Here is a 27,180-nt window from a genome sequence, read left to right on the forward strand (position 1 = left end):
TTCATTATTTCCAAGGTTTCTTCTCAGTCAGTTTGACCTGGAAGACACATTTGGAACTATGACAGTGTGTATTTCAATATCTGCTTTGATCTATTTCATGTTCTTCTCTGTAGGGATCTTCTCTGTAATACCTCTCAGGTCTCACTCCTGAGTCAGCACAGAAGCGATTAAGCAATTGCACAGCTGTCTGGCAAAAGCTACTTGGAAATAATTATTAACTTTCTTGACTGGAGGTATTGAGTCAGATTATTATACCAAAGAATTTCTGGATACATCTTGCATGCTCCTTATGTACTTTGCTCTTTGGTTATTGAATGGCCCTGCAACCCTGCCCACAAAGCCAGGAATTCTGCAAGCTGAATCCTGGATTATATTTGCTTAAGCAAAAGGAAGGATAGGAAGTGGAAATTAATTCTGAGCCAATTTGTATTTGGACTGGATATCCAGCCACCTCAAAAATGAAGCCAAACACAATGCAGAAGGGCAGTCTTTTACCCAACGAAAATACAGCCATCCATCCACACCTACATGTGGCTGAAGCTAGATAGGCCCCTCCAGTCTCACCAATGTTCTAATTAAAGAAAAAAAAAAAAAGCACCGCTTAAATTCCATTTAGGTTTGTGGAATTGGAAACCAGAAGGGACTAGATCACATGGTGTAACCTCTAAGTCACAGGCCATTAAATTTTACTTAGTTGCTCTGTTGAGCCCAATAACTTTTATTTGGCTGAAGCACAGTTTGTGTTTTAGCCTCCAGTAAGGCAAGCAATCTTTTTTTGAAAGATAAGGAGGGACAAAGCTGTTATTTTTATTTGCACAATTGAGTGCATGTGTTGGTACATGTATGTTCTTTTTCAGCACCTGAGAACTAGGTTTTAGCTTGGAGGATATGCTCAGGTGAGCGAGGAAGTAACCTGCCAGCCAGCTGTCACCCACGAGGCTCACAAGATGATCTGTATCTTGCTGAGGAGAAGGCATGGGGAAAGAGGAGGGAGGGGAATGCACACAAACACACCAGTCCTGGTTCAGCTCCACCTCATGCATGCAGACTCCTTTCAAGGCTTCATTTAAAACAAAGAAAACAGCTCTTTGTCATTAATCCCTTAATTTGCACAAATACCTCAGATGTGTAATGTTTTCCAAGCCACAGTTTTAAAGGCTCACATAATTAACAGAGTAATATAAACCACTTTTATTCTAGCTGAAAAAAAGATGTGGCTGGTGTTAAAACAAGATTCAAACTCAACAGACTGAAAGAGTGAATCACTCACACTTAGACATTGTGCAAGTTGATTTGAATCCTTTGTGTTTTATTAATACAATAAATTATATTACGTAATAATTTAACTAGAAATATATTATGTGTTGATATCCAGATTCAAAAGTACAAACATCTTTTTGGCAGGATAATTGAATGCTCTTTTTAAGAGATTTAAAATAAAGACTCTCCTTCTAACAGAAATGGGATGCCTTATGCTTGATGCTTTATACTTTGAATCTTTTTAGAACTCCAGCTTTAATTTGCTGTTTTAATAATATCTCATCTAGGATTAATTTTAAATATATATATATTTTTTAATAGATGCTACACGCCCTGCAGAACTTCCATGCAGAGTTATGAATCAGTACAACTGAACAGCCACTGGAGAGCAGTCTACCAGCTGCAGTTAAGCATACTGATCATAGTTTGGCTATATACCGATGAGATTTTACCTTGCTGTGCTTCCATTGCCCACATTTATGTATTTTCTCCTGGTCTGGCCAGCTATTGTTTTCTAGTTTCCTTCCCCACAGTGTGGATAGACTAAAACAGCCTGCAGAACTTCTGAAGGAAATATTTTACAGCTCTATCCAGTAAAAGCTTGATACAAAGCCATTTAGCTTAGTGAATGTCTTTCCATTGACTGGAGTAGTTTGTGTCCAATCTTCTGGTTCACAGTCTCAGTGTTTAAATGACTGCACTGATGTTAGGGTTGATGAAATGAGGTGGTTACTTATTACATTTTATTCAGCCTGCCAAACAGTGTTTTGGTTACTGTAGTTTTTGTTGATGAACTTAAGAGAGAATCAGATTCAAAGCTCATGGACCTCAGGAAGTGATAAATCTGCACCACGGTGTTTGCTGCTGCAGGTGTGATACGGAGTCCAGGCCTGCAATTCTTCCCCTAAGCATGTACAGCCACCAGAACCCAAAGGGCAAGCCTGGCTGTTCCAGCTCTATTGAGGATTGAGACACTTGGAGAAGGAACCTAAAGGAAAACACCTTGCTGTCTTACAGTGAAAAAGATGATAAACATAAACTCATTATTTACAACCAATAATTTGATTCCTATTTTTTAAATGAGGTCTTCATTTCCCTGGGTGAAGGTTGCACCTGCCAGAAATTTACTGAAAGAAAAACATGATTAAAATGTGGGTGTGAAATCCTGTTTGGAAAAATGGAGATCACCAAAAAATCTAAATAGTCTTTTCTGTGTAGATCCTGTCCTTTACATTGTTATAGTGTACATTGCTGGCCATCTCATCCTAGTCAATGGGAAGTTTGGTTGGATATCATGATAAGGACTTTGCTGGACAAGTAATGCAGGCTAGCACATAAAGTCCAATCACTTAGAAACACAGTAACAACTTGGTTAAAAGTTCCAGGAGTTTCCTACAGGCTTTGTCAGACCTCTGTGGTTTCTGTTTGAAATTACAGCAGATTTTTTCCAGTGGAGCATAGCAGCTGAATGTGTACCCCATGTGCAGAGTGGGAGGTTTCTCACATTCCCACCTTGCAGTCAAAAAGTTTTCTGGCAGCAAGAAGTGCTAATTTAACAAATTTCTTTCCAGTGCCATTTTGCCAGCAGGCAACCAGAAACATCCCTAGGTGTTCAAAGCAGAGGTGATGTTGGGAATGGAAAAAAGCAAGATTTATCCAAAGAAGTTTGAGGCCACTCCTGAGGCTCTGGCCTGGGAGGCCCCACCCAATTCTGCAAAAAGCCAACACCAAACCTGATACGTGTTTGTTTTTAAATAAATGCTAGTTCAGTTGCCACCAGGGAGAATAAAGCCTCTTTATAATTTTGGATGAAGTCCCTGTATGTGTGACAGAGAAGCTCCATCTTGGTTAATCAGTTTTCTCCTGTATATCTCTTCCTTTTCCTTCTTTCTGTTCCCTGGTTCTTGTTTTCCCAAAGCCAAAACAGTGCTCATCCTGAAGTGGTTACAGGAACTTTCTTGAGGTCTGGCGAAATACCTTTCCTTGTTTGACTCAGTGAGTTTAATAGCTTGGTTTGAAGGGAAAGCATGCCTGCAAAAGCACACCCTTCCACCCAAGCCATAGGGATTCCTGCACAATTGCTTTTTGCCTGGCCAGAAGAGACAGCTCTTCAGAAACACCCTGGAAGGAAAAGGGAACAGGCTGGATGATGAGCAGGGTGGTATTCAAAGATTAACCACCAGAATTGAGCAGATGCTTCTATTAAACATCTGGCTCAGCCACACCAATGGCTAATTTGATCCAGAAGGCAGAGACACTACCTCATAGTCTCTAACACATGAGTCAGTGAAAGCATCTGACAAAGATGATCAAGTAATTATAGTCCCCAAAATGGTCAGATTTGTTGGTAGAGTCAGAGGTGGGACACAGCTGATGCTGTCACTTCCTCATACACATGGGCCAATTGTGTCACCAGGGCTATAGTCAAACACTTTAGCATGATGGCTTGAGTCCTGCCAAACAAACATTTCCCCAGTTAACCAAGAAAACTTTTTTGTTCCAATAATCATGTAGTGAGTGTAAAACACAAATAAAATACTGGACATTTTGGGCTATATTCTTTGGGGTCCTTTGCTGCTGGGCAAAGGGGCTGCAGCAATAAAAAGTGGTGACCACCTCAATTACACTCAGGGAGGTTATGGGTGTAGCACTGTATTCTACAACACAGAAAATGTTTTGGAAGGAGTGTTGTCATTAGCAGATCTGGTCTCTTGAGCCTAGAGAAGCCAGAAATGAGCGTATCAGAAATGTCACTGCTAATCTGCCCTATAAAAAAAAAATAAACCAAAGCAAAATAAAACAAAACAAATCAAAACAAAACATAAAACAAGCAAGCCACCAAACCAAACAACATACCCTCATTTCTTATGGCAACAGCCTTGAGAGTATGAGCTGGTTAGAACTAGCCACTGAGGCTGAAAATATTTTTGAGGTTGTTTTTTTTCCCTTGAACTAATCCTTATCAGTGGTCTTCTTTCATCAGTGCCTGGCTATCCTTTAAAATGCAATACGGATCTGTCATTCTGAATGGTGAGGAATTTGCTTTCTTTGGTGCTGTGGCAAATGTTTTTGCCTGTATTGTAAAGGCACTGCCCTACCCAGCCGTTTGGTAGCTGGTCCCTGAGGCCAGCTCAGACCTGGTGCCCTTGCTTGGAACCTTGGAACCGTGCTGGGGAAGGAAATGGGTGAGAAAAAGCTGAGGAAGGAGGGGTCTGGTCCCCTCGGCTTAAGGGGTCTGTTCAAGCCAAGGCACTCACCCATAATCCCTGTGCCTGGCCTTGTGCCTCACTGATTTGGACACTGGCTCTGGCTTGCAAACTTGATATTCTGGCTTGTCCTTGGCTTTGCCTCATTGCTACAGACTTGCCTGGTGAACTAGACTTGACTGACCCTGGTTACCATCACAGGACCTGCTCTGCTCCTTGTTTCTGGGCGCTGCAGCACTGCATCCCTCACCAGTGAAATTGTTGCCCAGCCAGCCTGGCTATAGCCCTCGCCTCCCAGCCCCACCCCTGCTGCTCCCTCAAACTGGGGTTGTCACAAGTGTTTGCTCAGCTATCAGATTTACGGCTGAAAGAACAGCGTGGTGTCAAGCAACAGGGAAGTGGTGACCTGTGTGAGACAAGAGTAATCTACGGAACTCACTCTCCCATTCTCTGATTGCAGCTCTGCTACCTGTGTAACCCTGAAGGGTCCACTAAGAGCAGGAGAGCACAATAAACCTTTGGCTGCTGTAGGATTAGCCAGTGCCATTTATGAGAGCCTGCCTGGCACTTGAGGATTTGTGGAAATTCAATGGGATTCTTTGGTATTGACCCTGTAGAGGTCAAGATCCCACTCCTATCAAAACACTGTAAGGCTGAAGGCATCCTTGAAGCATCAAGTAGAATGTCACTTGTCCAGGCCAAGGGCAACTGTTGCAGGTCATTCTTGATAAATATTCATCTAATCTCTTATCAGGGAACTAAATTGTAGAGCTGCCACAAGCTGCCTATGCAATCTATTCCAGGGTTGTAAATTCTTAACCTTAAAACTCTACAATATTTTGCCCTATCCATAAAGAGGACAGAAAACAGATTGCTCCCTAACTTTTTGTGGCACTTTCTTATGCATTGGAAGACTGTCTTGGTCTTTCCTTCCTTCCTGGACAGTATCATTCACTCCTATGCTAAAAGATCCCACTTTTTTTCCCAAACTTTGCTTCCAAATTTTTTTAGAGTTTAGTGATTTTCATGGCTGTCCTCCAGCTTCCTGAACACCCTGCAACAAACACAGAGACCCTATTTCAGACCCTAACACTTAACTATGCATCAGTATTGCTTCACCTACTTATAGATTATACCTGTATCTGTACTATGTTTTCTCATTTCAGTAACAATATGCTTTTGTTGGTCCCATTAGAAGTTTTTGTACTTATTTACACATCACAGTTCCTTATCCTGTTCTTTTTTAAAACTGATTAATTCTGCAACCTCCTCACCAAAATGCACTATTTTGAATTAGTCCCTGTTGAATTAATATGATTTTTCCCACAGACCATCTTATTTGAGATAATTTTTATTTCTAATCTAACTTATTTACATTCCCACTCAGCCTCACAGAAATCCCTCTATTCAGTCTTCTAGACTGTTAAAGAAAACACCTTCTTGCACAGATCCATTCCTTTGCTATGGGTCTTAACTGTCAGTCACATTTCAGCAAAAAGACATTAAATAATCTGTCTTTAAAAGTCATTTGCTAATAATTACTCTTCCATTGAGTAGTTCATTAATTCTGTTTTTTTCCTATTATTAATGCACTGACAGAAAGATTTGACAAGCAATAGTTGCCAGGACCATCATCTCATTGGCCTATCTGGTCTTGCTCTTGTGTGCTGTTGAAAATAATCTTTAGTACTCTGATTCAGTTTCTACTTCCTATATAATTTCCTCCCATGTTAGGGATCAAAGAGATATAACCAAGTTGGTCACTTACTCTGCTTCCTGACCATTGCCTGCACCTGGAAAGTTTGCAGTTGCACCTTTAATATAATTTCTTTCATGGTATATGATTTCTTTTTTAAATTCCCTTTTTTCCTTAGATCAGCCTTCCAGGAAACGTTACCTAACGACTCTCTGGATAACTGAAATCTGTCCTCCTGAAATCCTGTTGACTTTTACTGTAGTGTTGCCTCTTTCTAGTCCCAAGGAAATGTGAATTCTGTCATTTCCCTGTCACTGGCACCCACGTTCCTCTTTGACCAGCTTCAGCACGTTCTGTTTGTTGGTTTAGAGCCGGCACAGTTTGTGACAAACCAAAAGAAGGGCTACCAGGGTCTGACTCTGTCAGCACCTAGCAAACAGTTAATGCATTCTAATGGGGTAATAAAGAAGTAATTTTGTGTATAATTCTTCTGGGTTTGGTCACAACTAATCACAGAACAATTCGTCCTGGGGACACAAGGCTGTGGGACAGCTTTTACCCACTGGAAATACGCATGTTAAAGCAACAGCATTAATTCTTACCTAACACTTGGCCACAAATAAAATGCTAAAGGATACATAAAAAGTGTGAATGGCATATATCTAGCCAAATACATGTGCTGTTACAAAACAACACAGTTCCAGAAAAGCAGAGTCCTCTCTGGTCCGTGTCTTGAATCTCTAAGGTTCTATTCGTGTGTTCTATGAGTGGGGAGACAATTTGGAAAAGCAACCACAGGTATTTTGACCCATGTTCCAAAAAAAAAAAATCCAGACTACAGGACAGTTCTTTGTTTTCATTTTCCTGCTAAAAATTTTCATAACTCACTTCTTTCTTTCCTCTCTGCTATAGCCCCAAGTTCAGTGACAAGGAACAGATGCTGACTTACCACCCCACGTCAGTTAATTCATTGAATAGCTAACATTTGCTTAATGGGAACTCTCTTAACAGACACCATACCACTCTGTGAGCGCATTTGTTTTTTCCCAAGGTGGTCTTTTTTATAGTGTGAGAAATAGGGGGTTGTTTTCTTTTCTGATTAGAAGTCTTTTGGACAAGATTTATGTAAGGATTTGGGTGTATATTAGACTATATTTAGGGAAGGCCAAGAAAAGAAAGAACTTGTGTAAGAAAGAAGATGTATTCTGATGTCTTTCCAGAGCAGCAGTCCCTGATGTCCTCATTCACATTAGTGAGTGGACTAAAGAATTTCAATGGGAGTACAAACTCTGCATTGTTGAAACTTAACCCCCATAAAGAAAATGTCTATAATAAAAAGATGAATCTTGGTACATATCAGGGCACTAGATGGAGATACATGGGTTTGTCAATGTATGTGTATGAGTTGTGGCATTTGGGAGAAACCTGGCCTTGCAGTAGCTGCTCTTTTCTCTTTCTTTGGGCAGACTTTCAAGGTTTATCATATAACTTGTAGCTCCTTCTCTGATACCCTCTTCAGGAAAAGGAAACAAAGTCCAACAAATAAGATTCTAATCAGCCACATTTTTATATTGATGTTTCTCATTCTCATCACACCCAGTGATTTCTGGTGGTTTTTCAAACCTATCAATTAAATGTTGACAATATTCATTCTGTATGGTGTATTTTCATATCACTGCTATCCTGCTGGAAGCATTGCATGTGAAGACCATCATAGGGAGTTGGATATTTGGGATTCAGCTTCTCTCTTTATGAGCTTCTCTAAAATATGCAAACTTGCTTGTCAGGTCTAGCAAAATTATGCTTTTATAGTTTTCTCAACTTCAATCACTAGACTTCTCAAAGACCTGCCAACCCTTAAAGGTCTCATGACTCCTAGTACATACTGAAAAAATCATGTTGGGCAAACGTGTTTCTAATCAGTCATGCACAGAGAATTCTCCTTTCCTTCCAGTTACAAACCTGTTTCTTCTCTCAGGTGTTTTAATTCCAGTGGCTGCAGTCCAGTTAGCATCAGTTCACAAAGCTGCAAGGGACAATTGCATTTGCTAACACATCACTGGGCCTGATGCTTTTTGTATTCATGACTCCTTACTCTCTGCTGGGAATGAAAAGGGACATTTATTTGGTGTTTCTTACAGAAACAATGTCCATAATTAGGTACCTCCAGTGCTGGCTGAGATACAAAGGAACATTTGTTAATTATTTCCGTGTGCTTGAGGAACACATTGCACCAAGGGCTGACTTGCTTGGGGACCACAAGCAGGGAGGTACTAGACTGTCACTGCCACGCTCCTTTTAAACAAAACAGTATTTCTTTTAGAGTCAGGGCTTGGCTTGGATCCCTGGCTGCTCTATCTGAGCCCCAAAGGTCTGAACCCTGGCTGTCCCTGCCTGCCAACAGGTTCCTCCACCCCTGCTCATGGCCCAGAATCCTCTATCATCAGCCTCTGCCCAGAGATGCCGCAGAAGGGCCAAGGTCCAGCTGACCATAGCCCTGCCCATGTGCCTGAGGCTACCAAACACAGCCCATCATGCTCCCTAAAGCTCTGCCAGCATCCCCATTTCTTCACGTCCCTGCTGTTCCTGCACCAAGCAAGGAGGGACTGAGACTCGCATGCCTGCTCATGGTGCTGTTCCAGACTTGAGTCTCCCAGGAACAAACTCTTAGGAAGGATATAAACAGTGGCACCAAGCTCAGCCTGGATCCTGCTCTTCCATCTGTTTTACTGCAGGGTAGCACAATTTCCCAGTAGTGTTGGAGTTTGATGTGAGAGAGCAACACGCCTCTCACACTGCCTCTGCCTTTGAAACACCAGGCTGTGCAGAGTGCTGTAAAAATCACATCATGACAGCACCAACAGGAATTGGGTCTCTGCCTTTCAAAGGATGAATCTTTGCCAAGAATTTAGCAAGTCTGACCACTTACCCACCCCTTCAAAAGGAAGCAGCCAAGCCTTTGTGAAGAGGAAAAGGACACTGTTAGTACTTTGTGGGCTGGGCACAGGCCACAAATGCTGAACACAAAGAGCTCCAGCTGGGAGTCAGAACCACCAGGAATTTCCCCCCCTCTGTACTGCAGAGTCGAAGCACTGATGACTCGACTTCATTCTCCACTGAGAAGGTCCTCTTGGAAAGAAATTCAGCCTGTTGGGAAGAAGAGCAAGATTGGTCAGGCCCAAAAGATCCAGCTGAGAAGCAAGTGGTTCCCAAGCGGTGCTCATCTCCAGGCCCTGGCCTTGAGGCTCACTTTCCAGAACCATCCTTGAACCCTACTATTTCTGCTCCACCTGCTAAGTCACCGTGTCACAGCACTGAAGCTGTGGATCACTCCACATGCCCTCAAATCTTAAAGATAACTGTTAGAAAAAAAAACCAACTATGAGACTCTCTCCATTTATCCTCTTGTATTTGCCCACTCTTAACTCCTCCTTATTTCCTCATGAGATTTGGTGCTCTTCCCCCTCATGCCAACATCTGCACTTTCTTTCACATTGTGATGTGTCTCCCCTGAACTCACCCTTCCCTCCTTTTGCTCATGTTTTCCACCGCTCCCTAGCTCTTTGAAGTCCATGAATACAACTATTTGCTGCCATTACTTTAAAACAACAAAGCAGAAAAAGAAGTTATTTCTACAGTACCTTATCCTGGGCCTACCTTGCTTGCCTGCCTGTATAACCCAAAACTGCTCAGAAAGGACAGTGCACTGGCTCCTTTTCTGCACTCCCCAACCAGCCCTGGGGGTGTTGTGAACAACCCCTAGATGCCACCGTGGACTTCACAGCTGGGGACAGGATCCAAAGCATTTGGTAGCTGCAGATAAGCAAAGGAAAATGCATTGGAGTCAGCATGCTTCTGTGATCCATGGACATTGATTTAATGGAGTTCACAGCACCATAATGCACAAGTTGCTTAAACGAATGGATGTGAATCATTCAGAAGAACCCCAGAAAAAACAAAACCAGTCAGTTTTCCCCTTTGTTGCACTGAAAGATGCAGAGAAAGAGGGCTCCACTCAGTCCAATGAAAACTTCTAACTCCTGCTTGGAATAGGATGCAGTGGTATCGTGTCAACTTTTACCACAGCTCTAGCGCAAATGGTGCTACTATTGTAATAAAATTAGGGATACCTTTGTCCTACAGTGAATAAAGCCAGCATTTTAAATCAGCTATTTCTACTTCTGAAGTAAGGCTACTTACTTCCTACAAGAACTCACAATTGATTCACAAGACATCTTAAACCACACATAGTTACTTTTCCAAATTTCAAAGGCAATGTGGTCACGTCCCCATTCAAACATTGAGATCATCAGGACTGCAATATATGTGGTATTCAAGCGCATTAAGATCTCAGTATATAGATGTTCTCCCCCTTTTCACTTTTCCTTAACATTTAAGGCGCTACTTTTTGCAATCTAACACACTTCAGTCCTTTTCTCCTACTACACCTTTCTTCCTTACTCTCAATGACATTTATTTCCTCTCCAGTTTTCCCTCTCTGCTTCTTCTTTGCTCATTTTACATGATTTAATGGTTTAACCAGCTCAACTTCAATTAGCTGTGCTCTCCACCCTTCTTTTCCTGATGAGATACCTGTTTCTATCCACCAGCACCAAGTAAATTTCTTCACATCTGTCCTGTCCTCTTTCCACCCAGTTCTTGGAGTGGCAGCTTTAAAGGTAATACTGCACATACTGTTCTTTGTGTCTCCTGAGACTTTGTCAGCCCATTTACTCACTGGGCATAAAACATTTACTGGACACCCATGCTCACACAAGCATCTCCTCTTCCAGGGATCCAAGGGGGCAGGAGGTGCAGATGTGCATCAGTCTGCTGCCTCCTCTTTCCTTGCCAGTTTTAGGAGCCAGAGCTGGGTCCACATGGACGTGTGAGAAAGTGATTACAGGGTGGGCAGACAAAGCTCTAAGTAAGGTAGCACATGCCATGGTACAGGTGCTGGAGGCAGCAAAGAGACATCAGTGCAGCCTAGCACTCAGAGTGAATATTAATCCTGGAGTCCCTGGGGGCTGCTGGTCCAGTTTTCAGCTGCAGTCTGACATAAATTGCTGTCAACACCAGAGCAACTTAGGTAAAATCTAGTACCTGGGCCACAACTGAGCCTTCAGTCTCTTCTGTAAATGTACTTTGGAAGACTTTGGTGACAGAACAGTCTTTGTGCATTAAACCTGGAATGTGCCTGTGCATGCCAGGGGCAGACCTAGCAGGATTATGGTAGCTGGCTAACGGTGTCTGTAACTACTACTGCCAGACTTATAAACGGGACAGAAATTTAAACAAGTTAAAGGGGGCTTCTTTGGGTTTCTTTTTTTTTTCTTTTTTTTCTTTTTTTCTTTTTTTTTTTTTCTTTTTAGCTTCAGTCAGCTGGAACCTGAACTGGGCTGCACCCTGTCTGGTTTCACTTGCCTGTTTCTACTATTAATATTGACCAAAAATACAAGTATGAACCCTGGTAAAGTGTTCTCAGCTAAGCCTGGCTGAGATACTCCCCTTACAGAAGTGACACAGATTGCAGACTCTCCTGTTCTGAATCACTCAGGAGTGCAGCCACTGAGCAGGAAGGAGATCTGCTACTCTGGATAGAGGAAGAGTAGGAGGTGCCTGTCACCTGAGAGTAAAACAAAAGCTAAAGGTTATTGGGGCACTTCAGGACTTACACTGTCAGCCTGACTCACCAGTTTTCTGAGCAGAACAAGACTGCCAAAGAAAACCAGAAATGACAAGCTTATCTGGCCACATAAGAGGCAATTTTTAAGGGTGTAGCTCATAGATTGTTCTATGCAGCTCAGACCTAAGAGGAGAGTGAATGGGTGCATGTAAATGAGCAAAGAAAGGAAACTTGCTCCTAACTCCCTCTAATCTCAAACCCTAGGTTTTCAAATAAAGGTTTGTGCCTTATTTCTGGTATATGGAATTCTGAAACTCTCAGAATTTGATATCCTTTTATTTTCCTGTGTCATTTTAAAACTGAGAAGGTGGAGCTCATGTGTGGTGCCCCTCCTCTCTGAATCTGAGACTGTATATCCATAAAAATCCCTCTTAGTGGGATCAAGTCATTTTGCACAAGTAGTAGCTGATGTTGCCAACTTGATAAAACTGCATGTGCTTTGTCGAGAAGAGGCTTCAAAAACGGGAGGCAGGAATGGTACAACTGGGATGACGTCCTGCAACTGAGCGACCGTGAAGTAATACAAATTCTCCATGGCATCGCAGACTGCGAGGCTGCAAGAAAGGAATTTAAACCGAGAAAGTGGGGAGCAGGATGCAAGAAAAGTGTTCACAATTTGAGAGTACAGTTCCATTTGAAGGGCATTATGCTCCTAGACTCGGGGGGAAATTTGTGGGGTTTTTCTGGGTTTTTTTAAAATATATATATACTATGGGTTTTCAATGACTTTGAAAATTTTTTTATCATGTAGCACAATAATAGAAAAATCAACAGTACGATGGTCATCTGCATATGCAGAGGCCCCATCATCCAAGCATGCATTGAGGGAACCTGCGAAATCCTTCGTGGAGTAACAGCAAACTATGGGCAGGCACCTTCTTCTTTGTACATACAGCGACCTGCTGCCTGGATAAAAGCCGTGCTGGTCCAGTGCCTCACCAGAAGAAGAAACACCAGTTGTAAATCCCCTTTTCCAGAATCCTTTGGTCCGTTTATAACCGCTGGGTACCTCCAGCGCGGCCCCCGCGGCGATGCCTCGGTGACTCCTCCGCGCCGCGGGGGGCGCTGTGCGCCCGGCCCCGCCGCCTCACGCAGCACCGCCGGCGCATCCTCCGGCCCGACACGCGGTCAGGAAGTCGGGCAGCCTCACTCCCCCTCCTCTTCTTCCTCCTCCTCCTCTTCTTCCTCCTCCTTCTCCTCCTCCTCCTCCGGCCACGCCCCTCCCCGCCCGCTCTCAGCCAATCACCGCGCCAGCTTTCGGCCCCGGCGCATCTCCCGCCCCTTTAGAGAGGCGCCGGGGCTTCTGATTGGCTGCGGGGTTGGGCCGCGCGGCGGGAGCGGTGCCGAGCGCGGGGCGCGCTCCCGGGCCGCGCGGCGGGAGCGCGCCTGCGGGGGGCTGCACCTGCGGCCGCCGCGGGCGGGGCGGGGCGGGAGCGCGGGCAGGCGGGAGCGCGGAAATGCCGCGGCGGCGGCGGCCGGGGCAGCGCAGGTAACCTCGGGTGCCGGCAGGCATCCTCCCCTCTGTGCCCGCCCCCAGCGCCGGGAGCCTCGCCCCGGCGGCCGCGCCTCCGCCCCGGGATACCTCCGCACCTGGGACTACCCCGCCTCCGGGAGGATGGCACAGTCCGCGGCAGAGGAGGCGTGTGGCTGCATCGCCGCTGCACCGGGAGACGACGGCGAGGAGATGAGCGGCAGGAAGGTGGCTCTGATCACCGGCATCACCGGGCAGGTAACGGCGGGGGCTCCCCTCGTTCACGTGCCCTCCCGGCGGCGGAGGGAGAGGGAGAGGGGATGGGAAGGACCCGCCCCGAGGCGCCCGCAGGCAGCCGTGACTGGGGCAGGGCGTGGGAGAGGGGCGGCGGAGGGCTCGGCATGGGTCTGCCCGGCGCCTTCGCTCCCGGGCCCCGGGACACATCCCCGCGGGTGCGTTCCCAGCCCGGTGCCCGCTTCGCTTCCCCGTTGGTGCCGCCAGTTCCGCGCCGGGCTGGAGCTCCCTCTGACAGCCCCCGGTTGGGTCAGAGGCGGACAGACCACCTCGTGGGTAGGGCTTGTCTGCCCCGGGGGTCTGTAGTGTTCTTCAGCTGGTGTGAACGAGATGGGGTGCAATGCTTTTTTTTGTCTCCTGTCTGGACTGTCTTATAGTAGTCTGTACCAGGAATTCCTGAGAAATCAGCTAAACATGTGCAGGATGAGGTGTGAAGTGAGCATCGCTGAAAAAGGAGCAGCACCTAGGAAAGACAGTACAAGGAGCCAGTGTTGGGACTCTTCATCCTGACGGTCTGCAGTGGGGAAGGTACCAGCGCAGGTGTGAGGCAGCCAGCGTTGGTTGCGACCTGATCAGACTTGTCACTCAGGAGGGGTGCTTGTCACTTGCCACTGTGACACACTAGGCAGCCGTGCATATATAGTCAGTACCTGCTTTATCCTGAAACCTGAATGGATGACAAAAGCCTTTCCCCAGGCTACCTGTTTTGTATTTGTGTGCGTTCATTGCAGTCTTCAATTTTTTTGGCTATATTACTCATAGGGATAATGATGCTCTCAGAGTCCTGGTGCTTTAAGCAGGAGGTGCAGGAGAAAGATGGCATGGAAAGAGAAAGAAAACACAATCTCTGTTGGAACAACTTCTGCATGATGAAAAAAGATATGATGGTGGTGAGTTTAACCTGGTGAGGTGTGCAGGAGGGTTGATAGTTTGCAGTTTGTGGCTGGTGCTGCTGCACTTCAGTAGGCAGCTGGGATAGTTGGTTGGACTGTGCGCACAGAGATCTGCATTGCTCTGTCTTTGCTGGCAAGTGGGTGCTAAATGAAAAGTTGTCCTGGACATGCTTACTCATATTTGAGGAACATCTTATTTGCAATGTAGATACCTCCCACTACCTGGGAAAATTTGCTCTCCTTTCACATTGCTTATCTCCAGGAGCATGCTGGTACTGAATGACTTCTGCTTGGAGGGTGTATCTCCTGTGATTGGTATAACTTGTTAAGTAGTGTATAGTCGCCGTTAAGGCTCATTATAGAATCCCAGTGGAACTGCATTTTTTCTTTATGGCTTGCATTTAGTCAGTGACAGCTTCATACATGGAAGAACTTCTTCCCCTTCAACTGTGACTTGTCCTGGTGTGTTTGCAGATCCACTGTGAGGTGCTGGTGTGGATTATGGAGAAGTCCATGAGCACGGTGAAAAAGTACATGTCAAAACAAACATGTCACTCTTTTACTGTGAGACAGTCAGTGCTGCCTCTTTTTATTTTATAGTGGAAGAACCAGTGGGTTCTTTGTGAGGGAGTAAATCCAGAGACTAGCTTTTCATCAGCTGTCTGAGGGAACCTGCACTGTGCTGTGAACATTCACCTGCTGCTTGTGTTTCGCCTCATTATGCCTGGTCTCATGTGTTCTTGCCGCACTTTTTGGTCCACGCTCTCCTCATGGGTTAGCAGCTGTCTGCCAATAACAGGCTGGGGAGAACCCTCCAAGGGGCTGTCTGACAAGGAGATGTAACTATGTCTGAGAAGATGAACAACTAGTGATGTGTGTACTAACACTTTTGCTTGATGTTTATTTCTAGCAAGAGCACAGTCAGAGCTTTCCCAAGGACTCCTTTGGTGCTGTGTGAAAAGTCTTCCAGGTTGTTGGCAGAAGTGCGTTTCTCTTCATCAAAGATAGTAAGTTAGAGGCCTGTAGCTACAACACCATGATTCTTTCAGTACTGTGTTCCCTATATTACTTTGTCTGTTTCCAAAGCAGCTCTTTCTTCTTAGCTTAACTTTTGGCAGGCATATTATTTATCATTGGAATATATGGAGAGCAAGAACTAGGAAAAAGGCCTTTGTTGGGGCCATGAAGTTCTCTGTAATTCTGAGATTGGCTGCCAGGAGTCCTGGTCCATCCATTTTCTTAGATGAATTTTAAAGAAAGTCACGTACTACTTGTTCCTTACTTTTTTTTGAAGAAGCTCACCCAGAAATGGGTGACTTGGGTTTTGTTTCCTGTGTGAGGAAGGGAGACTTGCATCTCCCTGTCCCTGAAGAAACAGTGCAATATGTTTTTAAACTTAGTTACCATGCTTAAAATGTACAAATATGCTGAAGTGGAAGCTAGAGCTCAGGCAGTTATTTTAACAACTGTGCTAGAGAGTATTGGCCTGTTTCAAATTCTTCCTTTTACTGGTGCTCTTTCAGGGTGGGCGATAAAGGCTTGGATCCCTTCAGACTGAAGGTGGTATAGAACAGAATTGGATGGTAAACTCCGCTTATTTAAACTGTGCCCTTTCTGCTACAGCAAAAAGCAAGCTGGCATAGTTGAATTGAATAAGGAATCTGCTTTTGTTTGTGTGTGGCCACTGTTCTCTGAGAGTGTTTGCTGAAGTAATGCCCTGTAGGGCCTGGCACATAAGGATAGGTGGAAGATAAGTATTGAGCTGGATGTGGACCATGACAGTTTTGGGCAGTTGTGGAGCAGGGCTTTTGTTGTTAAAGTACTCTTGGGCCAAGTGAGGTGCTGCTTGAACTGTAACAACCCTTTCTGAGTTGAGATGATGCCACAGCAGGTGTGCTTAATCATAGTGCTGGGATCAGACAACTCATTATTTTTCAGAAATTCTGTGTAACTGTGAACATGTGGATTGTTCACCTTTTCCAGCTGGGGTTTTCTCTCTAGGATAGAGAGCTCAGATAGTTAAACTTTATTGCTCTTGATAACGGAGCAATTGACTGATGCCACGGCTTTTAACTGAAACTTAACACAGAGGTCTGGCACAACTGAAACTTCTGATTAAGGGACTTTTAGTGGGTTCATGAGACTTTACAGCATGCCAGAGAAGGATGGGCTGTCTGCCACAAGTTCTTCTGTTTAGTGAGAAACTGGAGGCACTTGCCATTTGCCAGCTTAACTTCACCTGTTAATGAAATCAGTTCTGGTGACTTGCTTTTCTTCTAGATAGAAGACATTTAGAGGACAGGGATCTGCAAGGGTGAATGTGTTACTGATAAGAAGGTGAGTTTGACCTCTGGCCAGATAACAGGAGGAATTTGCTGTATGCATGGTGAAGCCACAAAGGAGAGCATATTCCATAAATCTATGATCAGGACTTCAAATGGCCTTCTGGCTCCAAGGGCTGAACCTTAGTTTCTATTAAATCGAAGCAGATGTTTCAACCTCTACAAATTCTGCATTTGCCCTTGGAGTTGTGGTGAAATCAGTATCATTCTAGCACTTGCATTGCTGATAAGAGACTCTAAGCATGTAGGCTGTGGTGATATATACTCCTTTTGCAGTACTGAGATTTCTCTTATCTTTCTCACACCACAGGGGTGGGATGAACCACATTTCACTGTTTTGCTAAAATGACTTCCAGAGTGAGGCAGTTGCTGTGGCTAGATGGATGAAACATTTCAGAAGTGTCATGTAGGTATTGGTTGGCTGGTAGACTACTTGTGAGTAATGCATAGCACTTTTTTCTTCATTTAAAGAGAAGTATTTTAAATTAAACAGGCCTCTTGTACATGTTTAAGTGAAAATACTTCTTAAAAAAATCTCAAAACAGTTTGAATATGACTAAGAGTGTTTTCACAATGCAAAATAAACGTGCTGGACTTTTCAAACCTTGCTAACTTGAAGAGATACTCTGTAAAAATGGGAGTTTTGAATCAAATACTAGTATTACTAACAATGTAATTCTAGTTATGCAAACATGGCTTGTTGCTTATAACAGGAAGCTACTAAAGCAGTACACTTTTAAAACGCAGTTTTCCAGAGCTTGTGACTAAATATCTGTTAAAATTGCACTTAAATATCTCTTCAGAATGTCTGATTGCACTGTAGTCAGTCTGATTGTCGTTCTTAAACTGATAATTGTGGAAGTATTTAGATATTTGACTTCTTGGAAAAGTACCAAGAAATAATCTGTCTGAGCCTAACTATGAGGTTGTATGTTGATGTTTCTACTTTTCCCACTTGGCCCCTGGATTATGAGCAGTAAATAATATCTATCTGCATTTGGTGCTTTCCTAGGGGAGACAGCAAGGTAGCCAAGATAATTCAGCAGGCACTTCAGTGTCAATATATGCCCTGAGGCTATTGCAAAAGGAGGATGAAGGGAGCAGTTGAGTCTCTGCCTTGTGAGAGTTCTTACAGCAGTAGGACTAGCCCCAGCTTCTGCTCCTTTGCCTGCACTTCTGTCAAATACAGCTTCCATTTGTGCCGAACTTAAGGCAGCAACCTCAAAACTTTCAACCAAGCCTGAAGAGAGCTTAAAGAGTTGGGTCTGCCTCTGTCTTTTGTATTGAAATTTCAGTTGCTTACAGCCTTTGCTGTTCCCCTAACACACCGAACCCTTAAACACGTGTACTGCAAGTTTCATGCCACAGTTACAGCTCACAGTTGGAGAAAGGTTAACTGTATCAAGAGGGAAAAAAAAAAAAAAAGATACTGAGAAAGCAAAATTTGTTGTTGTAAATTGAGATCAAGTTGCTTGTTTTTTTAAAAAATTTGGCCGTTGAGGTGAAACTGAGCAAGACAGGCTCAGTGGGGCAAAGTACAGTAATGACAGAACATGAGTCGTTGCTTAGTATTAAAAACAACCCCGGAAATGAAAATAGGGTGGTATAGGGTCATATACTATAAAACTCTTTGATAGTCTGTAGCTAAAATAAAATAAATGTTTCTTGGAGAAGAGTAGTAGAGGAAACAGTTAAACAATGTTTCTGAAAGCTTCTTTCAGTACTGTGATCAAACTGTGAGGTGGGAATCCGTGTCACTGGAGAACATGTGTATACCTGAAAAACACAGGTAGAGAAACATTATAGCCTGTTGTACCAGAAGCAGGATGTTGGTTTGCCAGAAGGATAAAATCGGAGGGATTGGTTTTTCGCATTGAAATAGGAGGATAATCTTTGCTGAAACTGGCTAAAGGTAAATATTAGCATTGCTGCCAGTTCATTAAAACAAATAGTCTTAGTTTCTGAGTAAAGCTAAATATTAGTATTGCTGCCTGTTCATTTAAACAAATATTGTCTTGTTTGAAGCCAAGTACTCTAATTCAGTTTCTGTCTCTAAGTAGCCAAGAGTTGTCTTGAGCGAGGATTTCATGTGCATTGAGCATCCTTATAATAGTTTGAGGATGCAGAGATGTAGGAACACTGAATTTGGCCACAAACTTAAATGCAAGAAACTTCTTTTAAACTTGGGGGGGGGGGAAACGTATTTTTTTAGGGTGACTTTTATTAAATTGGTTTGTTTTAAATGATGAGGATGTCAAGCACAGAAGAAACTGACTGTAGAAGCTGAGTGTCTGTCCCTGGAGGTACCCAAACTGAATTGGACATGTTGCACTTGGTGACCCTGTCTTCAGCAGGGATCTTGAACTGCACACAAGTCCCTTTCAATATAAGGTTGTATGATGTTATGACCACTCCACAGGATTGGAAGTGGAACCACCTGCAGTTTGTGACAAGATGGCATAAGGGGCTTGTTGAAAATAATTTGCAGGATATTAATAGTGGCTCTGGCATGAAACTCAGCATTCCTAAAATATAATTCCAGGTATTTTCCCTTTACAGGATATAGATGAGGAGTGCTGCTATTGATTGTCACCAAAAACTCTTGAGAAAAAGGTATTTTACTGAGTAAAGTAGTATAACAAATACTGAAATGGAAGACTAGAATAGTTTCTGAAAACAGAGGCCGTATTTATACAAAGATGCCTGACTTTTGATTGCTTTGCCTCCCTTTTGGAAAGAGGAGGGCTACAAGACAGACTAATTCAACTTCTGCAATAATAGCCATCTATAAATACATGGTTCAATGCTTTACTCTTTCATCTTGTTTATACTCCACACCAGTATGTGCAGGGCTTTTGTCTTCTTCTAGGACTGGGAGTCCAGGACTTTGGTTGCTCTCTGTGCCTGCCTGGGGTATCCCATCTGTATTCAATTGCCTTTCAGAACAATGCAGTTAGTGATGGCATTTGAACATAAGTTACCTAGAAGATACTCACAATAAAAAGTATTACTGGTACAGGATTAGTTCATGTGTGCCTTGATGTATTAACTTCCTTTTTTTTCTTTCCACCTTTGCACAGCTTTGCTCAGTGTTTGTGACTGCCAGTGAACTCTGTTCTTTAGTTGTATACTGGAGAGGGAAGTTCTGGTAGCCTGGCTCAGCTAGCAGGCTTTCAATTCAAGGACCAGTGCAGGCAGTCTGATTCCTTGTGTTTGAACAGGATGTATGCAGGATGTGGATCGTAAAACATTGAGAGCAACAGGTGAATCATAAGGTACTGTATGCTGTGATGTGTACCTGCTGTGAATGTAGATCAAATACTGAAAGTGTCCCAGGTAAAAGAAAATGCTGAAGTTCCTGTTAATGGTGCTGAGGTATGAAACAGATCTACACATGGTGACCAAATGGTGTTTGGGAAGATGACTTCCTCCAGGCAACATTTCTCATGATATCTGATACTGTGGTTAGGGGGCTGTTTGACACTACTGCCTGGGCTGACAGTCCAGGAGAACAGAATACCCCATTGCCAGCAGCATGCAGCTTGTTTAATCTTTAATTGTTTTGGGATTTTTAAATTTTAATCAAGTGTGGTGACTGCTGGTGTAGACAGAACCTGCAGTTCTTTATTTCCTAAAGTTTTAAAGAGCTAAAGCCTCCTCTTCTCCATGTACCTACAGCCAATCCAATCTGAATAGAGAACTCTTGTAAAAATCTTTTCCATGTGACTTCATCTTCTACCACTAAATTTTGGTCTTTTTTTTTTTCCCTTCTGATTATCTCTTTCAGATCCTTTTGTCTGTTGAACTTTCTGCACAAGGGATTCGGTTTCTTAGAAAATAGATAGCTATGCAGAAGGGCAAGGAAAAAGGAGTACTTGAACCTGCTGATGGCCTATGTGAGAAACACATCAAAGCTACCACTGTGATCCCTATAAATAATAAATAAAATGTTGAATAAAAGGCTTCTCAGTGCAGTTGTGATGCTGGTGTTCATCCTAGTGGTGCTCCCTTTTGCTCAACACAAGACACCTTGTCTTTGAGGAGTACCAAGTCTGGGTTTCCTTGCACTTGCCTCTGCTTTCGTTCAGTCTGGGAGGCAGGAAGTACTTTCTTTCTCTTGGCAGTTCTTGGCAACTTTATCCCAACTCCTTCAGACTTCTGGATCTGGAGTAGAGTCCTGATTAAGTGACTGTTCTTACAAGCTTGTCAGCTCAGTTTCTCCTGCACTGTCGCAGCACAGCTCAGGCTTATTTTGGAAAGCACGGCTTCCTCGAAGCGCTGGGTGGATGACGGCACAAGAGCAAGGTGGCAGCGTGGTTGATGTCCAGCTTCCTCTTTCACAGGTGTATGTTCTCTCTTGCTCTAAATTTCTCCTTGCTACTTTGGTTGCTTTTTAGCCAAGTGAGCAAAATAAAAAGATTTTCTTTCTCTTTAGTATTTTTGTCACCTCCTGCTTCTTTCATATGAATTCACTGATTGTTTTTTCAAACCTTCAGCTAAGGAATTCCTTTGGGTCGTATGTATGTGATCTGGAGGATGCAGTTATGTCCAAATCCTTCAGTTAAGCAAAACCATGTAAGGTGAGGTGAAAGAGTATAATTCTCTCAAGTTTCCTGTTCCTGTTACTGGAAGCACTTATGTCTTGTTTCTTTTGAGGGTGTTCACAGGCTTTACAACCTAAATCCACAATGAAGCTTTTGTAAAGCCTGCCAAACAAATTGATCCGACCTGGCTTATCTTTTGCACCTGTCCTTTTCACATGTATTAAGCAACCCTACTTCCTCGACTGAACTTCCTCATACGCAACTTGACTGTTGTAACAATGTTAACCTAGTCACAAATACACGCAAATCAGTGTACCCAAGGTAGGCTTCCTTTTTCAGGAGCATTTCCTGTTAGAGTCTCATTATTTTCTTTTCTTTTTTTTAATGGGAAATATGAATTTTTCCTTGTAACTTGGTGTCATTTGACAGTAAGCAAAGTGTAAAAACCCATCCATTGACTTTGAAGTGGTTGCAGTTAGGTCAGTGATAAGTGCCATTAGATACCCTGAGACAACTCCAGTTTGATGAATAATGGTACATTTGCATTGTGCAGTCAAAGTTACTTGTGATATTGTCAGCTACTTCATTACAATGCTCAGCTAAGCACACTGGTCAAGCAGGTATGTCAGCTGCAAAGAGGTGCTTGCCTTGGATGTGGAGAGTGCCATAGATCTTGGCATTTTGCAAGGAGTATCCAAGTAGATAAACCAGCTTGTGCTGCATTGGCCAAGCTTGAACACCTTTGAAATAACAGGGAAAATTATGCTTGTTCTAGGAAAATCTGGCTAACCACTAAGTATAACAAGATATAGTCAAATTTTAGGAAATGTTTCTGCAGGGCTTTGTTTCAGCTGTCATTTGACCAATTTACTGCTGTTTGAAAATTCTTCTCAAAGAATCCCTACAGCCTGTGTGGTGAATTCTAATGCAGAAGGAAAAGATGATACCATGTCAAGTGTCTAGGTGAGTGCCTCTGCTGTAGTAAGAAGATGCCTTGTTTCTGCTGCATATCTGACACCTGCACAGCAGTTGAAGAGGTGCTCCTTGGCTCTTGATTATGCCTCAGGTAAATGGTAACTGTTCCTGTGTACCCAGAGGCAGTCTGAGGTAGCATGTCACCATACTGCAAAGAAAGCCTTAAACCGCCCAACCCCCAATTTAGAAAATGGTAGACAGTTTTTTTATTTGTTTTTTGACAGTTGACTGGCTTTTTATTATCCTAGGATGTCTGAAGCTGTGCCAGGAGTACTTTGGAGGCAATTACCACTTTATGAATGCAGATAAGCCTTTCCCAAGGTGTATAGATTGTGTTTTATTTTCTGCAAGGCATATATACCAAAGTAAAGAAGGAAATACTTCTAACTGCTCCTATACATCTTTTCCCCCTGCCCTTTTTTTCTGAATTTTATGTTTCTAGTTTCATATGCTGCAGTCCCTTCTGATTGTTACTCCAAGTCTTATTGTAAACTTCTGCTGGTGCTATTCTGGAACTGGGTAGCAGTATCTGACTGTTTAGGTTGCTATTTGTCAAATTACAGGCATGCTGCCAGGAGCGTGGCCATTTGTTTGTTTTTTCTTTTTCCTAGCATTTGCTTGGTCCATGAAGAATCTCTTCAGGTGCATTAGCAATGGGTGGCTTCATCAGTGATGCTGGTGATGACCCATAGCTTCCTCTTAATTGAGATTTCTCAGTTGAAAGGATAAGAAACAGACACCATATCTTTGGTTGCTGAATGTTTTCCTTGCTTTTTTTAGTACTGATATCCTCTGTAAGAGCATAAACATTACTGTGGAGCACGTTTGGTTTTGAAAGCTGAAATTTCTGGGTAATCTGTCTGGATTTTATACAACTAAATAATTGTGGTTTTGATGTCAGTGTAATTCTTTCCATGATTACACAGTAATAGTCTGTCAGTGTTTTCCTGCCAAAACTTAGCATGCTGTTTGCCTCTGAAGTTAAATACTACTAAAATACTACAAGATAAACAGTACAAAAGGGGTACAGAACTCTTCAAGCCTGCATGCAAAATCTGTACTCTTCCATCTTTTAGGTGTCTCTTTGAGGTCTCTCTGCTCTATGGGAAGGCTTTAAAAGGTGCAGCTGAGAAGCTTCTTCATGGTGCTGATTTGACTGTTACTGGTCAAGCATTGCTCTGCTGAAGCCCAAGCCTGGTCTTTGTGAGCAGACCTTCACAGCTTCTTGGCTGCAAAGTGGTTTTGTTCCCTTCAGTGTTTGAAATGATACTGGAAGGTGTTCCAGAATCTCACTGGTCTTTGAAAAAGCAGTGGGGACTCTGTGGTTGTAGATCTGCAAGCTCAGTAGAATATGTAATTTTATTTTTGAAGGCAAAATGAAGTTGAAGAATTATTCTGATATGTGAAAGCAAGGAAGTTACAAAGACTAAGAGCTGAACTTTGCTTTTGCCCTTGCTAGTCCTCTTTAGGAAAACAGTCATACTTGCAGCTGATCTGAGACTGAAAAGTTGTAACTGTGTGGTTTTGTTTCATGCGTTTAATTTCTTGTGGTCACCTGTAATACATCAACTGTTTCTATGTTCTTACTGCAGCGCTTTATCGTTGAATACGTAGTGTAACTGTTTAAGTCCTTTTTCTGCATTTTTCAGTGAGAAGAGAATTTTTTATTAATTTGAGAATTAATTCAAGAATAAAATAAGAATCTTAAGACTGTGTCTCCAAAATTACACTTGCTGTATTTTCATTGGTATCATCATTATGTTTTCATACTCTGTTTATGCTGGATCCCTGTTCAATAATGTTATAGAAGCCATCTTTGTAGAAATGCATTATTATGCTGCTGTTTTTGATTTGTGAAATCTGGCTAGAATTTCAAATAATTTCATTGCCTGTAGCTTTACTTGTTTAAACATTAGGAGAGATCAGATTATTCTTAAAATTGGAGAGTAACTCCAATGGGAAAATACTGATTGCTGATTCCTTTTTGGAGTGCAATTCAGCTTTGTCACACATAAACTTTTGTTTTTCATCATATTCAAGGATCTCACATCTGTCTGCTGTCTTGATCAGTTAAAGACAGGTGCCACACAGACTTGGCAAATTGAGAGCAAATTCAAGACTACAGAAATTCCCTAATGATGCCATGGTTTTGATTTTGATAAATTGGGAGAACTGCAAAATGATGGTTTAAGTTATTTTTAGAAGACGTGAAGGTGTGTAAAGCAGGAAATAAGAGTGTGCACATGCATTTGAAATACATTAACTGAGGAGGAAGCTGTGTAACAAGTTCCTGCAGTGGTGAACAAAGAGCTTACTCTTGATACTGGTTATGTGGGCTTAGTTTCTCAGAATTACTTGGTGTGACTTCAAAATGTGACAGTGAACTTCCACTAATTAGTCAAATCCAGTTCATTTCCTTTATACAAGCAGGTGTTGCTGGTGATGGATTCTGTCATCTTAGCTGGGAACCTTCTTGCTTAACTGTTTCAACACCTGAGCAGGTTTTCTAGGCAGCTGTTTCAGTGAGTGAGAGCCCAGGCTTTTGTAAGCAAATGCAGGTGCCTGTTTAGGCTTATAGCCAATACAATTCACAGCACCTGGCTTCCCTATCTGCTCTGCTGAGTGTGAAAGGTTCTTAGGGTGGCTGCCTGATGGGACTCACACTTTTATTGTCCTGAGTCACACCTCATCTTGCAATGAGGAAGCATTTATTTTATAGAAGGTACTTTACAGGAAAAACAAAGATGATAGAATTTGGTTACTGGAATTGTCTTCTAGTAATAAAAGCATATTGTGCAGTAAATGTGTTTATATGTAACTAAAGATATGGGGTCTGGGTACTTTTACAGGTACTGTAAGGTTGCTGCTTTGGAGTTAATCTGAAGAGGAACAGTGCTTCCAAATCCCTGCTTGCCTCCTGAGCATCAACTGCACAGCCTCTCTGTTTCTGATCCTCTTTGTGTTTTGAGGGATTGACCAATGTGTTTAATTTTTCACTTTGCCTGATCTCAGTAATATCTTATGTTGCTTTCATGAGCGTACTGTGACTTTGGTGTTAAACCAAGTTTCCAGGCAGAAACTGAGTGGTTTTGCTTCCAAACAGTTTTGGAGAGCTGGTTATCGGTTCATGGAGACTGTGGTACTTGGCTGTGTAAGTGACTGTCCATCTTCCCCTTGTAAAACCTCCCTGTGTTTACTCACAAATGTTGGCAGCTGCTGTATTGTCTCTGTGTGTTGAAGGGCAGGATAGGGCTAGTTCATAGCCCTGGATGGTAAGGAAATGGAAAGAGAGATCAAAAGCCAATTAAGAGCAATTCTTTTGAGGGAAGTAAAAGCCCTCATTCCTAGTGAGGGTCTGTGATCTTGTGAGCCATTCAGTAAGCTGAGTGAAATGTCCCCTGTTTCATCCAGATCAGTTCTTGATGTTTCAGTGCTGGTGGTTTTGAAGATATTTTTTTTTTCAATTTTTTTCACAAAGAAATAATTTGAACTTATGAGAGTGGTATTTGCTAATTATTTGACTTTGTGTGTGTTCAACTTTCCTTCTTATATGTTTGGGATTGAGGCAGAGATGAAGAAGGGGAAAGTTTGTAAAGCCACACAATTTGTCAGATGTATTGCCTTTAAGTGTTTCGAGTTCCATGTGTTCTTCTGATTGTCTCAATAAGGAGGCTTTGTTTTAATGTGGGATAAAGAGAAAAAAATGTAGGAAAAGCCAGGATGAAAAACTACTTTGTTTCTATCTTTACAGCAGGACTGCATTGACTTTGTCTTTACGCTTATGGAGGAAACATAGCTCATATTATGTATCAGACTGTTAAAATTCAGCGTTTAATAAATTATTTTGTTATTGGAACTAAGAGACGTTACTGCTTTTCCATATCAAGGCAGTCAAGGGTGTTAGCCTTCTAAGCTAATCTGTAATGTTTTTTGTAATTTAATCTTAATAGCGAAATAGAATAAAATTCAGGGTGCTGGCAGTGCCTGAAGCATCAAAACACACTGTGAAGAAGTTTCTTTTGGGTTGTGGTCACATTCTGTTCAGGGTTTAACTCTGTTTTTTGTTTGAAAGAAGATGCTATTTTGTTGCAGGACCTTGAGTAATACATCCCCTAAGATGTGTTTGAAATGCTGCATTTTTCCTCCTTGTTTGGGTCAGATGTGGGTCTTGTGTCAGCATAAGTGGGGCTTTTAATTTTGTGCATGCACAGGGCTAATCATCGCTTATTTGGTTATGGATTGCTTGCTTGAAGAATCTCAAATGGTGCCTTTTGAAACATAAATCTGTTAATGCCCTTCTGTGTTTAAGCGAAAGATGGCCAAGTTATAAAGATCTATAGCTATGAAATGTGCATTAGCAGGCAGTTTCTTTGGAATGCCTTTAATTCTTGAAGAATGTATTCCAAAACATACATTCTTCACAAATACAGAACATCACAAATTCTTATTTCTCTTTTTCTTGCGCTCTACCAAGTTTCTGTCTTGCAGTATTTATCAAAGTATCTTTCAAGGTATAGTCCTGTTTGGCCATGAATGTTTTCCAAAACAATTTGCAGATTCTGGATCTTACTATTTGAAGATCATGTATTAAAAAGTAGTTGACTGTAGTGTTTTACCCAGTGAAAGCAGAAACTGTGCTCCTGTGGATACTGGCTCAATAAGCTTGAAGGCCGTTTTTACAGCTGGGTGTTAAAGTCATGAAAACCAAACTGCTGACACAGCCTTAATCACAGGGCCACAAGTAGCACTTCTTTGTTTTTGTGTGACAGTTTCATTGGTGCTATTAATAGCTGGCTCCTTACAGGTGTTGGTG

At 42.6% G+C, this 27,180-nt stretch overlaps 1 protein-coding gene across 1 annotated transcript in view; it reads left to right on the forward strand.

Moving 5' to 3' along the window:
• Nucleotides 1-13,252: 13,252 nt before the first annotated feature.
• Nucleotides 13,253-27,180, forward strand: part of GMDS (GDP-mannose 4,6-dehydratase) — a 406,670-nt gene continuing 392,742 nt past the window's right edge. The window contains exon 1 of the mRNA XM_084213383.1: nt 13,253-13,577. Coding sequence (XP_084069509.1) covers nt 13,464-13,577 — 114 coding nt within the window. The 5' untranslated portion in view covers nt 13,253-13,463. The remainder of the gene's footprint in view (nt 13,578-27,180) is intronic.

The sequence above is a fragment of the Fringilla coelebs genome (genome assembly GCF_963513975.1).
Source record: "Fringilla coelebs genome assembly, chromosome: 1".
NCBI classification, from domain to species: domain Eukaryota; kingdom Metazoa; phylum Chordata; class Aves; order Passeriformes; family Fringillidae; genus Fringilla; species Fringilla coelebs.